This window comes from Myxine glutinosa, chromosome 4, assembly GCF_964187855.1.
Source record: "Myxine glutinosa chromosome 4, kmMyxGlut1.1, whole genome shotgun sequence".
NCBI lineage: Eukaryota > Metazoa > Chordata > Myxini > Myxiniformes > Myxinidae > Myxine > Myxine glutinosa.
In genome coordinates, this window is record NC_136264.1 from 10,448,917 (window position 1) to 10,462,934 (window position 14,018).

The 14,018-nt window shown below is 44.0% G+C and overlaps 1 protein-coding gene across 1 annotated transcript in view; it reads right to left on the reverse strand.

The window, feature by feature from the left end:
• Positions 1-14,018, reverse strand: part of LOC137424414 (lysine-specific demethylase 5C) — a 192,450-nt gene that overhangs the window by 56,760 nt on the left and 121,672 nt on the right. Inside the window, exons 22-23 of the mRNA XM_068111843.2 lie at positions 12,513-12,651; positions 2,415-2,594 (exon numbers count right to left, since the gene is read on the reverse strand). Of these exons, the coding sequence (XP_067967944.2) occupies positions 2,415-2,594; positions 12,513-12,651 (319 nt within the window). The remainder of the gene's footprint in view (positions 1-2,414; positions 2,595-12,512; positions 12,652-14,018) is intronic.

Consider the following 14,018-nt stretch of genomic DNA (forward strand, 5'->3'; position numbering starts at 1 on the left):
GGTAGGTGGTCTTTCTGTCTTCTACCGACTCCTCTCTGGCCTTGCACCCCCAGCCCTCTCTGTGCTCTGTCCCCCAAATATTCCTACAGGTCGCACAAGATCTGCCAGCAACCCTCTGATGGTTAAACTGCCGAAATCTCGGCTCTCTGCTCACCTTCACTCTTTCATTCCTCTTTTCTCCCGCGTCTGGAACAAACTCCCTCACTCCCTTCAATCCCACTCCTCCCTCCAGGTCTTTAAAACAGCTGTTCACCACCATCTCTTATCTTCCCCCATCCAAAACCTTGATCTTTTCTACCCCCGCTAATTCACCCCAGATCCACATTGTTTGAAATTCCAATTTCTTTCTTGTAAGTCCTGGCAGTGTCCATATGTTTTATACCTCTCCCACCGCCCCCTTCCCATGCCCCCCCCCCCCCCCAAAGCCCTCGCCCTCTCTCAGATCTCTCCATGTCTCCATGTCTCTCGGTCCCTGCTCTCAAATGTTGTGTTTGAGTCCTAACCCCCCCTCTCTCCCCATCTTGTCTACCGCTCCCGATGTTATATGTTTTATGTGTCGGTTTGTCTTTCTGTGTGATTAATGTTCGCTCTTTCACGAGCCTCGATCTTGTATACAAAAAAAAAAAAAAAAAAAAAAAAAAAAAAGGCCTTGGTAAGAGAGGTGACCAAGAACCCGATGGTCACTCTGGCTGAGCTCCAGAGATCCTGTGTGGAGATGGGAGAAACTTCCAGAAGGACAACCATCACTGCAACACCACCGATCTGGGCTTTATGGCAGAGTGGCCAGACGGAAGCCTCTCCTCAGTGAAAGACACATGAAAGCCCGCTTGGAGTTTGCAAAAAAGCACCTAAAGGTCTCTCAGACTGTGAGAAACAAGATTCTGTGGTCTGATGAAACCAAGATTGAACTGTTTTGCCTCAATTCTAAGCGACATGTCTGGAGGAAACCAGGCATCGCTCATCACCTGCCCAATACCATCCCAACGGTGAAGCATGGTGGTGGCAGCATCATGCTGTGGGGGACTGGGGGTGCTTTTCAGCAGCAGGGACTGGGTGACTGGTCAGGGTTGAGGGAACAATGAACGGAGCAAAGTAGAGATATCCTTAATGAAAACCTGAAACAGAGCGCTCAGGACCTCAGACTGGGCTAAAGGTTCATCTTCCAACAGGACAATGACAGAATCTTGTTTCTCACAGTCTGAGAGTCCTTTAGGTGCTTTTTTGCAAAATCCAAGCGTGCTTTCATGTGTCTTTCACTGAGGAGAGGCTTCCGTCTGGCCACTCTGCCATAAAGCCCAGATCGGTGGAGTGTTGCAGTGATGGTTGTCCTTCTGGAAGTTTCTCCCATCTGCACACAGGATCTCTGGAGCTCAGCCAGAGTGACCATCGGGTTGTTGGTCACCTCCATTACCAAGGCCCTTCTCCTCCGATTGCTCAGTTTGGCCGGGCGGCCAGCTCTAGGAAGAGTCCTGGTTGTTCCAAACTTCTTCCATTTAAGAATTCTGGAGGCCACTGTGCTCTTGGGAACCTTCAATGCAGCAGAGATTTTTTTGTAGGCTTCCCCAGATCTGTTCCTCGACACAATCCTGCCTCTGAGCTCTGCAGGCAGTTCCTTCGACCTCATGGCTTGGTTTTTGCTCTGATATGCATTATCAGCTGTGAGACCTTATATAGACAGGTGTGTGCCTTTCCAGATCATGTCCAATCAATTGAATTTACCACATGTGGACTCCAATCAAGGTGTAGAAACATCTCAAAGATGATCAAGAGAAATGGGAGGCACCTGAACTAAATTTCAAGTGTCATAGCAAAGGGTATGAATACTTATGTAAATGTGATATTTCAGTATTTTATTTATAAGAAATTTGCACAATTTTCTAAAATCCTGTTTTCTCTTTGTCATTATGCGGTATTGAGTGCAGATTGATGAGGGAAAAATGAATTTCAACGATTTCAGCATAAGGCTGCAACATAACAAAATGTGAAAACAGTGAAGGGGTCTGAATACTTTCAGAATGCACTGTGTGTAAAGAGAGAAATAATGCCTGTGGCAACTTCGTCGACGGAGGCAAAAAACAAACACAGGATCGATTGTATTTTCATCACTGGTCACAATTGGTCAACGAGCAGAACAATTAATTAATACTCCCATAAATTCAGTGATTTGCATACAAATTACAACTTGTTGCGGGAAGGCAGTTCCACCAATTCCAAGTTCCATTATTATTGCCTCCTATTCCCTTTGTAACTCGTAATAACGGTGTTTGTTCCTCGTGTTCTTGTAATTCAAATAAAAGTGTACACCTATCAGAACGTCCTTGTCCAACATGATGTAGGCCAACGCTCAACATTAAAAGTATTAAGACACCGTTAAACAAAGAGAAGAGAGAACCCCTTACTCCGAATTCCCATACCTCATGTAAGGTGTGAGATGAACATCGACGGAGGAACGCTCGCAGGGCACGAGAGCGCCACGCCCGTGCTGCTGTGGCCTGTGCTTCGAGCGGCGCCAACACGTCCAGTCTCACTGGAATCTGACGACCCTGCACCAGGAGGCGCTCCAGCACCGACAAGTATGGAAAGTGGTCTCCGCTCTGTTGGCGTCAAAATTGTGAAAACACTGTGCATTACTCAGCAAAGTAACAAAACGAGGATTGTAAGAAGGAAAACGACTCACAATATCTGCTTTATTACAAAAAGGCATTCCCTTAATTACAACATTAATTCAATAAACTTGGTCTTTAAACATTTCATGACGTACATTCAAACCATTCAATATGTAAGTCTGACAAGCTACCTCATCTATTTGACAAACTACCTCATCTATTTGACAAGCTACCTCATCTATTTGACAAACTACCTCATCTATTTGACAAGCTACCTCATCTATTTGACAAGCTACCTCATCTATTTGACAAACTACCTCATCTATTTGACAAGCTACCTCATCTATTTGACAAGCTACCTCATCTATTTGACAAGCTACCTCATCTATTTGACAAGCTACCTCATCTATTTGACAAGCTACCTCATCTATTTGACAAGCTACCTCATCTATTTGACAAACTACCTCATCTATTTGACAAGCTACCTCATCTATTTGACAAGCTACCTCATCTATTTGACAAACTACCTCATCTATTTGACAAGCTACCTCATCTATTTGACAAACTATCTCATCTATTTGACAAACTACCTCATCTATTTGACAAGCTACCTCATCTATTTGACAAACTACCTCATCTATTTGACAAACTACCTCATCTATTTGACAAACTACCTCATCTATTTGACAAGCTACCTCATCTATTTGACAAACTATCTCATCTATTTGACAAGCTACCTCATCTATTTGGCAAGCTACCTCATCTATTTGACAAACTATCTCATCTATTTGACAAGCTACCTCATCTATTTGGCAAACTATCTCATCTATTTGACAGGCTACCTCATCTATTTGACAAGCTACCTCATCTATTTGACAAGCTACCTCATCTATTTGACAAACTATCTCATCTATTTGACAAACTACCTCATCTATTTGACAAGCTACCTCATCTATTTGACAAACTACCTCATCTATTTAACAAACTACCTCATCTATTTGACAAACTACCTCATCTATTTGACAATCTACCTCATCTATTTGACAAGCTACCTCATCTATTTGACAAGCTACCTCATCTATTTGACAAGCTACCTCATCTATTTGACAAGCTACCTCATCTATTTGACAAACTATCTCATCTATTTGACAAACTATCTCATCTATTTGACAAACTACCTCATCTATTTGACAAACTACCTCATCTATTGACAAGCTACCTCATTTATTTGACAAGCTACCTCATCTATTTGACAAACTATCTCATCTATTTGACAAACTACCTCATCTATTTGACAAGCTACCTCATCTATTTGACAAGCTACCTCATCTATTTGACAAGCTACCTCATCTATTTGACAAACTATCTCATTTATTTGACAAACTACCTCATCTATTTGACAAACTACCTCATCTATTTGACAAGCTACCTCATCTATTTGACAAGCTACCTCATCTATTTGACAAGCTACCTCATCTATTTGACAAGCTACCTCATCTATTTGACAAGCTACCTCATCTATTTGACGAGCTACCTCATCTATTTGACAAGCTACCTCATCTATTTGACAAGCTACCTCATTTATTTGACAAGCTACCTCATCTATTTCACAAGCTACCTCATCTATTTGACAAGCTACCTCATCTATTTGACAAGCTACCTCATCTATTTGACAAGCTACCTCATCTATTTGACAAGCTACCTCATCAAGGAGCGATCTATCCTCCAAAAACATCTCCCGATGTCCCTGCTCTCAAATGTTGTGTTTGTGTGCTTCCTCCCCTTCTCTCCCCATCTTGTCGACCGCTCCCCTTTTTATATACTTTGTTTGCTTGTTTGTTTGATTTGTTTGTTTGATAAATGTTAGCTCTTTCACGAGCCTCGACTCTGTATACAAAAAAAAAAAAAAAAAGCTACCTCATCTATTTGACAAGCTACCTCATCTATTTAACAAGCTACCTCATCTATCTGACAAGCTACCTCATCTATCTGACAAGCTACCTCATCTATTTGACAAGCTACCTCATCTATCTGACAAGCTACCTCATCTATCTGACAAGCTACCTCATCTATTTGACAAGCTACCTCATCTATTTGACAAGCTACCTCATCTATTTGACAAGCTACCTCATCTATTTGACAAGCTACTTCATCTATTTGACAAGCTACCTCATCTATCTGACAAGCTACCTCATCTATCTGACAAGCTACCTCATCTATCTGACAAGCTACCTCATCTATCTGACAAGCTACCTCATCTATTTAACAAGCTACCTCATCTATCTGACAAGCTACCTCATCTATCTGACAAGCTACCTCATCTATCTGACAAGCTACCTCATCTATCTGACAAGCTACCTCATCTATTTGACAAGCTACCTCATCTATTTGACAAGCTACCTCATCTATTTGACAAGCTACCTCATCTATTTGACAAGCTACTTCATCTATTTGACAAGCTACCTCATCTATCCTAATTGCCACAGTGTGAGTTGTGTTATTCCAAGTCTACATCTAGTTGTCTATGTTTACATGGAATACAATCATGTTGAAATGGTCTTATACCAAGCTGACCTGGTTATCTAGAGCTGGTTGTACCTCATACTAACCTGACCTGCTTATCTAGAGCTAGCTGTGCCTTATACTAACCTGACCTGGTTATCTAGAGCTGGTTGTGCCTTATACCAACCTGACCTGCTTATCAAGAGTTGGTTGTGCCTGCTACTCTAACTTGACCTGGTTATCGAGAGCTGGTTGTACCTTAGATTAACCTGACCTGGTTATCTAGAGCTGGTTGTGCCTTATACTAACCTGAGCTGGTTATCTAGAGCTGGTTGAACCTTATGCTAACCTGACCTGCTTACCTAGAGCTGGTTGTGCCTGATACTAACCTGACCTGGTTATCTAGAGCTGGTTGTGCCTGACACTAAACTGACCTGCTTATCGAGAGCTGGTTGTGCCTTATACTAACCTGGTTATCTAGAGGTGGTTGTACCTTAGACTAACCTGACCTGCTTATCTAGAGCTAGCTGTGCCTTATACTAACCTGACCTGGTTATCTAGAGCTGGTTGTGCCTTATACCAACCTGACCTGCTTATCAAGAGCTAGTTGTGCCCGATACAAACCTGACCTGTTTATCTAGAGCTGGTTGTACCTTATACTAACCTGACCTACTTATCTAGAGCTAGCTGTGCCTTATACTAACCTGACCTGGTTATCTAGAGCTGGTTGTACCTCATACTAACCTGACCTGCTTATCTAGAGCTAGCTGTGCCTTATACTAACCTCACGTGGTTATCTAGAGGTGGTTGTACCTTATGCTAACCTGAGCTGGATATCTAGAGCTGGTTGTGCCTGATACTAACCTGAGCTGGTTATCTAGAGCTGGTTGTACCTTATGCTAACCTGACCTGATTATCTATAGCTGGTTGTGCCTGATACTAACCTGAGCTGGTTATCTAGAGCTGGTTGTACCTTAGACTAACCTGACCTGCTTATCTAGAGCTGGTTGTGCTTGATACTAACCTGACCTGGTTATCTCGAGCTGGTTGTGCCTGATACTAACCTGACCTGGTTATCTAGAGCTGGTTGTGCCTGATACTAACCTGAGCTGGTTATCTAGAGCTGGTTGTGCCTGATAATAACCTGAGCTGGTTATGTAGAGCTGGTTGTGCCTGATACTAACCTGAGCTGGTTATGTAGAGCTGGTTGTGCCTTATTCTAACCTGACCTGGTTATCTGGAGCTGGTTCTGCCTGATACTAACCTGAGCTGGTTATGTAGAGCTGGTTGTGCCTGATACTAACCTGAGCTGGTTATCTAGAGCTGGTTGTGCCTGATACTAACCTGACCTGGTTATCGAGAGCGGGATGTGCCTGAAACGAACCTGAGCTGGTTATGTCGGGCTGGTTGTGCCTGATACGAACCTGAGCTGGTTAGCTAGAGCTGGTTGTGCCTGATACTAACCTGACCTGGTTATCTAGAGCTGGTTGAGCCTGATACTAACCTGAGCTGGTTATGTAGAGCTGGTTGTGCCTGATACTAACCTGAGCTGGTTAAGTCGAGCTGGTTGTGCCTGATACTAACCTGAGCTGGTTATCTAGAGCTGGTTGTGCCTGATACTAACCTGAGCTGGTTATATAGAGCTGGTTGTGCCTGATACTAACCTGAGCTGGTTATCTCGAGCTGGTTGTGCCTGATACTAACCTGAGCTGGTTATGTCGAGCTGGTTGTGCCTGATACTAACCTGAGCTGGTTATCTTGAGCTGGTTGTGCCTGATATTAAACTGACCTGGTTATCTCGAGCTGGTTGTGCCCGATACTAACCTGAGCTGGTTATGTAGTGCTGGTTGTGCCTGATACTAACCTGAGCTGGTTATCTAGAGCTGGTTGTGCCTGATACTAACCTGAGCTGGTTATTTCGAGCTGGTTGTGCCTGATACTAACCTGACCTGGTTATCTAGAGCTGGTTGTGCCTGATACTAACCTGACCTGGTTATCTGGAGCTGGTTGTGCCTGATACTAACCTGAGCTGGTTATGTAGAGCTGGTTGTGCCTTATACTAACCTGACCTGGTTATCTAGAGCTGGTTGTGCCTGATACTAACCTGAGCTGGTTATGTCGAGCTGGTTGTGCCTGATACTAACCTGAGCTGGTTATCTAGAGCTGGTTGTGCCTGATACTAACCTGAGCTGGTTATGTAGAGCTGGTTGTGCCTGATACTAACCTGAGCTGGTTATCTAGAGCTGGTTGTGCCTGATACTAACCTGATCTGGTTATCTCGAGCTGGTTGTGCCTGATACTAACCTGAGCTGGTTATGTCGAGCTGGTTCTGCCTGATACTAACCTGAGCTGGTTATCTCGAGCTGGTTGTGCCTGATACTAACCTGAGCTGGTTATGTAGAGCTGGTGGTGCCTGATACTAACCTGAGCTGGTTATCTAAAGCTGGTTGTGCCTGATACTAAACTGACCTGGTTATCTTGAGCTGGTTGTGCCCGATACTAACCTGAGCTGGTTATGTAGAGCTGGTTGTGCCTGATACTAACCTGAGCTGGTTATCTAGAGCTGGTTGTGCCCGATACTAACCTGACCTGGTCATGTAGAGCTGGTTGTGCCTGATACTAACCTGACCTGGTTATCTAGAGCTGGTTGTGCCCGATACTAACCTGACCTGGTTATCTAGAGCTGGTTGTGCCTGATACTAACCTGACCTGGTTATCTAGAGCTGGTTGTGCCTGATACTAACCTGAGCTGGTTATTTCGAGCTGGTTGTGCCTGATACTAACCTGACCTGGTTATCTAGAGCTGGTTGTGCCTGATACTAACCTGACCTGGTTATCTAGAGCTGGTTGTGCCTGATACTACCCTGAGCTGGTTATGTAGAGCTGGTTGTGCCTGATACTAACCTGACCTGGTTATCTAGAGCTGGTTGTGCCTGATACTAACCTGACCTGGTTATCTAGAGCTGGTTGTGCCTGATACTAACCTGAGCTGGTTATGTCGAGCTGGTTGTGCCTGATACTAACCTGAGCTGGTTATCTCGAGCTGGTTGTGCCTGATACTAACCTGAGCTGGTTATGTAGAGCTGGTGGTGCCTGATACTAACCTGAGCTGGTTATCTAGAGCTGGTTGTGCCTGATACTAACCTGACCTGGTTATCTAGAGCTGGTTGTGCCTGATACTAACCTGACCTGGTTATGTAGTGCTGGTTATGTAGAGCTGGTTGTGCCTGATACTAACCTGAGCTGGTTATCTAGAGCTGGTTGTGCCTGATACTAACCTGACCTGGTTATCTGGAGCTGGTTGTGCCTGATACTAACCTGACCTGGTTATCTGGAGCTGGTTGTGCCTGATACTAACCTGACCTGGTTATGTAGTGCTGGTTATGTAGAGCTGGTTGTGCCTGATACTAACCTGAGCTGGTTATGTAGAGCTGGTTGTGCCTGATACTAACCTGAGCTGGTTATCTAGAGCTGGTTGTGCCTGATACTAACCTGACCTGGTTATCTAGAGCTGGTTGTGCCTGATACTAACCTGACCTGGTTATCTCGAGCTGGTTGTGCCTGATACTAACCTGACCTGGTTATCTAGAGCTGGTTGTGCCTGATACTAACCTGACCTGGTTATGTAGTGCTGGTTATGTAGAGCTGGGTGTTCAGCAGCCTTGTATGGCATAAAAAAAAAATCAGGATTGCCCTGCAGTATACGCTCTTTCTTGTATGTTTGACAAGTTGCGACACAGAAGAAAACAAACAAACAAACAGTTAAATGGATGAGCCTTGTTTTTCTCCTTTTGAGGGAAGGACTCTATACTTTAAGAGATGTTTGTATGTGTGTGTGTGCATTGCAATTTTTCTCAGGGATGGCCGAACGGATCTTCTTCAAACTTTCAGAAGCTCATCAGTGCCCGGGAGTGTTTTAGGCCAAAAAATAATAATTGTGAAACAGAAAGTTGGATTTTATTTGTTTTAATCGCTTCATTGTGCCCAAGCCTTTGTAGCTGTGTGAATTGTAATATTAAACGACCCCATTCCTTCGTGGGTGTCGGAAAGTGTTTTCGTCCACCATAGAAAATTAACCTTTGGTTTCTTCAAAATGCTAACAGGATTCGAACATCATCAGGCAACGCTGGGTGCCCCTGCTATTATCAAATAAACGTTTTACGACCATTTCCCCCTTTGTCAGGGAGTTGGTCAAATGATGGCATTCCACCAAAGTCCAAACGGCTTCATCTCATGCACCAGTGTTGTGGAAACAAAAACATTCCAATTTTTTGACAGTTTCAATGCATGTCTCTTTCAGACGTCCTCTCGGCTTTCTTCCTTCCACCACGAGGTTTATCGTTTCTTTACAGACTCGTTTTCTGAACGTCGTTGCACATGACCACACCAACTAAAGTCTTCTCTTCCCAAGTTCTTTTTCACTCGTGTTCATGTTTAACCTCTCCCTGATTTCTGAGCTCGGAATTCCTTCTTTCGAAGACGAGCCATTCATTCGTCCACCATATTATTCTCATTTGTTCTTTGCATTATTTTTACATCTTTGATCTGCATTGCCCATGTTTCACTTCCATACATCAATACCAGTCTGATACAGGTAGGGCTAGAGGCAATATACAGTGCATTCAGAAAGTATTCAGACCCCTTCACTTTTTCACATTTTGTTATGTTGCAGCCTGATGCTCAAATCGTTTAAATTCATTCTTTTCCCTCATCAATCTACACTCAATACCCCATAACGACAAAGAGAAAACAGGAGTTTAGAAAGTTTTGCAAATTTATTAAAAAGAAAAAACTGAAATATCACATTGACATAAGTATTCAGACCCTTAACTCAGTACTTAGTTGAAGCACCTTTGGCAGCGATTCCAGCCTCGAGTCTTCTTGGGTATGACGCGACAAGCTTTGCACACCTGGGTTTGGGGATTTTGTGCCATTCCTCTCTGAAGATCCTCTCAAGCTCTGTCAGGTTGGATGGGGACCGTCGGTGGACAGCCATTTTCAGGTCTCTCCAGAGATGTTCGATTGGGTTCAAGTCAGGGCTCTGGCTGGGCCACTCAAGGACCTTCACAGAGTTGTCCCTAAGCCACTCCTGCGTTGTCTTGGCTGTGTGCTTTGGGTCATTGTCCTGTTGGAAGGTGAAGCTTTGGCCCAGTCTGAGGTCCTGAGCGCTCTGTTTCAGGTTTTCATTAAGGATATCTCTGTACTTTGCTCCGTTCATTGTTCCCTCAACCCTGACCAGTCACCCAGTCCCTGCTGCTGAAAAACACCCCCACAGCATGATGCTGCCACCACCATGCTTCACCGTTAGGATGGTATTGGGCAGGTGAAGAGCGGTGCCTGGTTTCCTCAAGACATGATGCTTAAAATTGAGGCCAAACAGTTCAATCTTGGTCTCATCAGACCACAGAATCTTGTTTCTCACAGTCCGAGTCCTTTAAGTGCTTTTTTGCAAACTCCAAGCGGGCTTTCATGTGTCTTTCACCGAGGAGAGGCTGCCGTCTGGCACTCTGCCATAAAGCCCAGATCGGTGGAGTGTTGCAGTGATGGTTGTCCTTCTGGAAGTTTCTCCCATCTCCACACAGGATCTCTGGAGCTCAGCCAGAGTGACCATCGGGTTCTTGGTCACCTCTCTTACCAAGGCCCTTCTCCCCCGATTGCTCAGTTTGCCTGGGCGGCCAGCTATAGGAAGAGTCCTGGTTGTTCCAAACTTCTTCCATTTAAGAATCATGGAGGCCACTGTGCTCTTGGGAACTTTCAATGCAGCAGAGATTTTTTTTGTAGGCTTCCCCAGATCTGTGCCTCGACACAATCCTGTCTCTGAGCTCTGCAGGCAGTTCCTTCGACCTCATGGCTTGGTTTTGCTCTGATATGCATTGTCAGCTGTGAGACCTTATATAGACAGGTGTGTGCCTTTCCAAATCATGTCAAATCAATTGAATTTACCACAGGTGGACTCCAATCAAGGTGCAGAAACATCTCAAAGATGATCAAGAGAAATGGGAGGCACCTGAACTAAATTTCAAGTGTCATAGCAAAGGGTCTGAATACTTATGTCAATGTGATATTTCAGTTTTTTCTTTTTAATAAATTTGCAAAACTTTCTAAAATCCTGTTTTCTCTTTGTCATTATGAGGTATGGAGTGTAGCTTGATGAGGGAAAAAATGAATTTAAGCGATGTCAGCAAAAGGCTGCAACATAACAAAATGTGAAAAAAGTGAAGGGGTCTGAATACTTTCTGAATGCACTATACACTCTAACCTTTATACATAATGGAATGTTTCTGTGTTTCATGATCCCACATAGTTGTCTCAACTTTTCCAGGCTGACTTTACTCTTGATCAAACGACTAATCCTCCTCCTCCTGATGCCTCAATCATGTCTCCAAGGTCAAAGGAACTTTTGAGATTTTCTAAATTGAATTCTGAGCTCAGGAGCATATATTTTTGATCTTTGTCTTCTTCATGAAATGAATGATCCTCACATCTTTCAAATATGAAAATCCCAGCTTTTGTTACCAAATTCCCAGTGTTACCACCGCACATCCTGTGACATCATCAACAACACTGCCCATATTGAACAGAGTTCCTTCCAGATACTGACACAAACCTGACATCCTGACACGATCAGCATAAAATAAAGCACTTGTAGAGATCCCAGTGAGTCACCAGCAGGAGTGATAATCCATCATCCAAGATACAATTACACTTGCTGAGAAATAAAATCTTGAGGGGGCATATTTAGAGAATGACTATTGCACCAGATTGGAAACACATCTGTGACATTCAAAATAAGAAGATAAACAAGAAAAATTGACTGTTCATAAAATCCTCCATTACACTCCAAAGAGCAAAATCAAAAGCTTTCATTTCCCTTTGGTGTACATATATTATTTATTTTAAACGATTACAGTTCCAGATTACCAGTTCCCAAACCAGGAAGACAACCAAACTTGATAAGTCGAACATTTCACTGACACACACTGACTGACTGACTGACTGACTGACACACACACACAGACACACACACACAGACACACACACAGAGACACACACACAGACACACACACACAGACACACACACACAGACACACACACACACACACACACACACACACACACACACAGACACACACACACACAGACACACACACACACACAGAGACACACACACACACACAGACACACACACACAGAGACACACACACACAGACAGAGAGACACACACACACACACACACACAGACACACACAGACACACACACACACACACACACACACACACACACGCACACACACACACACACACACAGTTCAAAACTGGCATCCTACGTTTCAACAATATCAAGCATACGTATGCATTTCACGTGTAAACCAAAGTCAAAGGAACAATGTGTAACATGCACACCTGCATAGTTTCCACCAAGCCAATCCAGTCTTGAGCATCGAGCAAAGCCTGCTTCAAAGCGAGGACCTTGGGTAGATGTGCAGGAACACGATCGGCTTCATTCACAATCGCCTGGAGCGTCGTCACCGGCAGTGGAGGCCTACAGCGATCCAGTGGGTACGTGCAAAAAACGGCTCGTTCAAAATCTCATGGTTTTAATCACAAAATAAAGGTTTGATGGAATGGCAAAAGTTGGCTAACCATTTTGGTAAAGAAGAATAACCATTTCACGACACAGAATGTGCACTCTTGGTGAATAGACTGATCAACTGTGCACAGAAGTTTTATTTCTTCCAACTCGAAATCCAAAATAAGCAAAATCGAGCGACAATGTAAAATGTTAAATCATCATCTAAATTCTAAGGCAAGCGTGCAACACCTGACGGTTCATCGTATGCAAAATGTCTCAAATGGAGTTATTGAGGTTAAATTGGGACGGAGGATCTTTCTATATAAGGTCCCACGGATGACCGTGCATGTCAGAGCATAAAATCTATCATGAAGTCCAAGGAACTGCCCGTAGAACGGTGAGGATGGTGAGGGAATGGTGAGGAGGCAAAGATCTGGGGAAGGGTATAAAACAATTTCTAGAATGTTGAAAGTTCCCAAGAGCATAGTGATCGCCATCATTAGGAAATGGAAAGAATATGGAAAATACACAGACTCTTCCTAGAGCTGGCTGTCCGACCAAACTGAGAAACCGGGCAAAATGGACCTTGGTCACTGGTCAGGGAGGTGACCAAAAACCCAATGACCACTCTGACAGAACTACAGAGTTCCTTGGCTGAGATGGGAGAACCTGGGGAAGGACAGCAATCTCTGCAGCACTTCACACATCCAGGCTTTATGGAAGTGTGGCCAGACGGAAACCACTCCTTCTTTTTTGTTTTTTTGTTTACAAGATCGAACTTGGCGGGCAAGGGGATTAACAAGGGGAGATGCAGAAAATAGGGCAAAATGGAGAACATTGTCATGGGGACCGCAAGGCTAACCCCCGCTCTAGCAGGGAAAATGGCCTTAAAATGCCTGTTGTTGTTGTTTACAAGATCGAGGCTCGTGAAAGAGCTAACATTTATCACGCAAAAAATCAAACAGACACACAAAGTATATAATAAGGGGAGCGGTAGACAAGATGGGGAGAGAAGGGGAAGCACACAAACACAACATTTGAGAGCAGAGACATCGGGAGATCTGTGGGAGGGAGAAGGCTTGGGGGGGAGGAGGCGTGAGAAGGGGGGGAGGGGTGGGAGAAGTATAAAACACAAGGACACTGCAAGGACTTCCCGGAAGGAAGTTGGTATTTCAAAAAAGTGAATCTGGGGTGAAATTAGCAGGGGTATAAAAGATCAAGGTTTTGGATGGGGGAAGATAAGAGATGGTGGTGAACAGCTGTTTTAAAGACCTGGAGGGAGGAGTGGGATTGAAGAGAGTGAGGGAGTTTGTTCCAGAGGCGGGAGAAAAGTGATA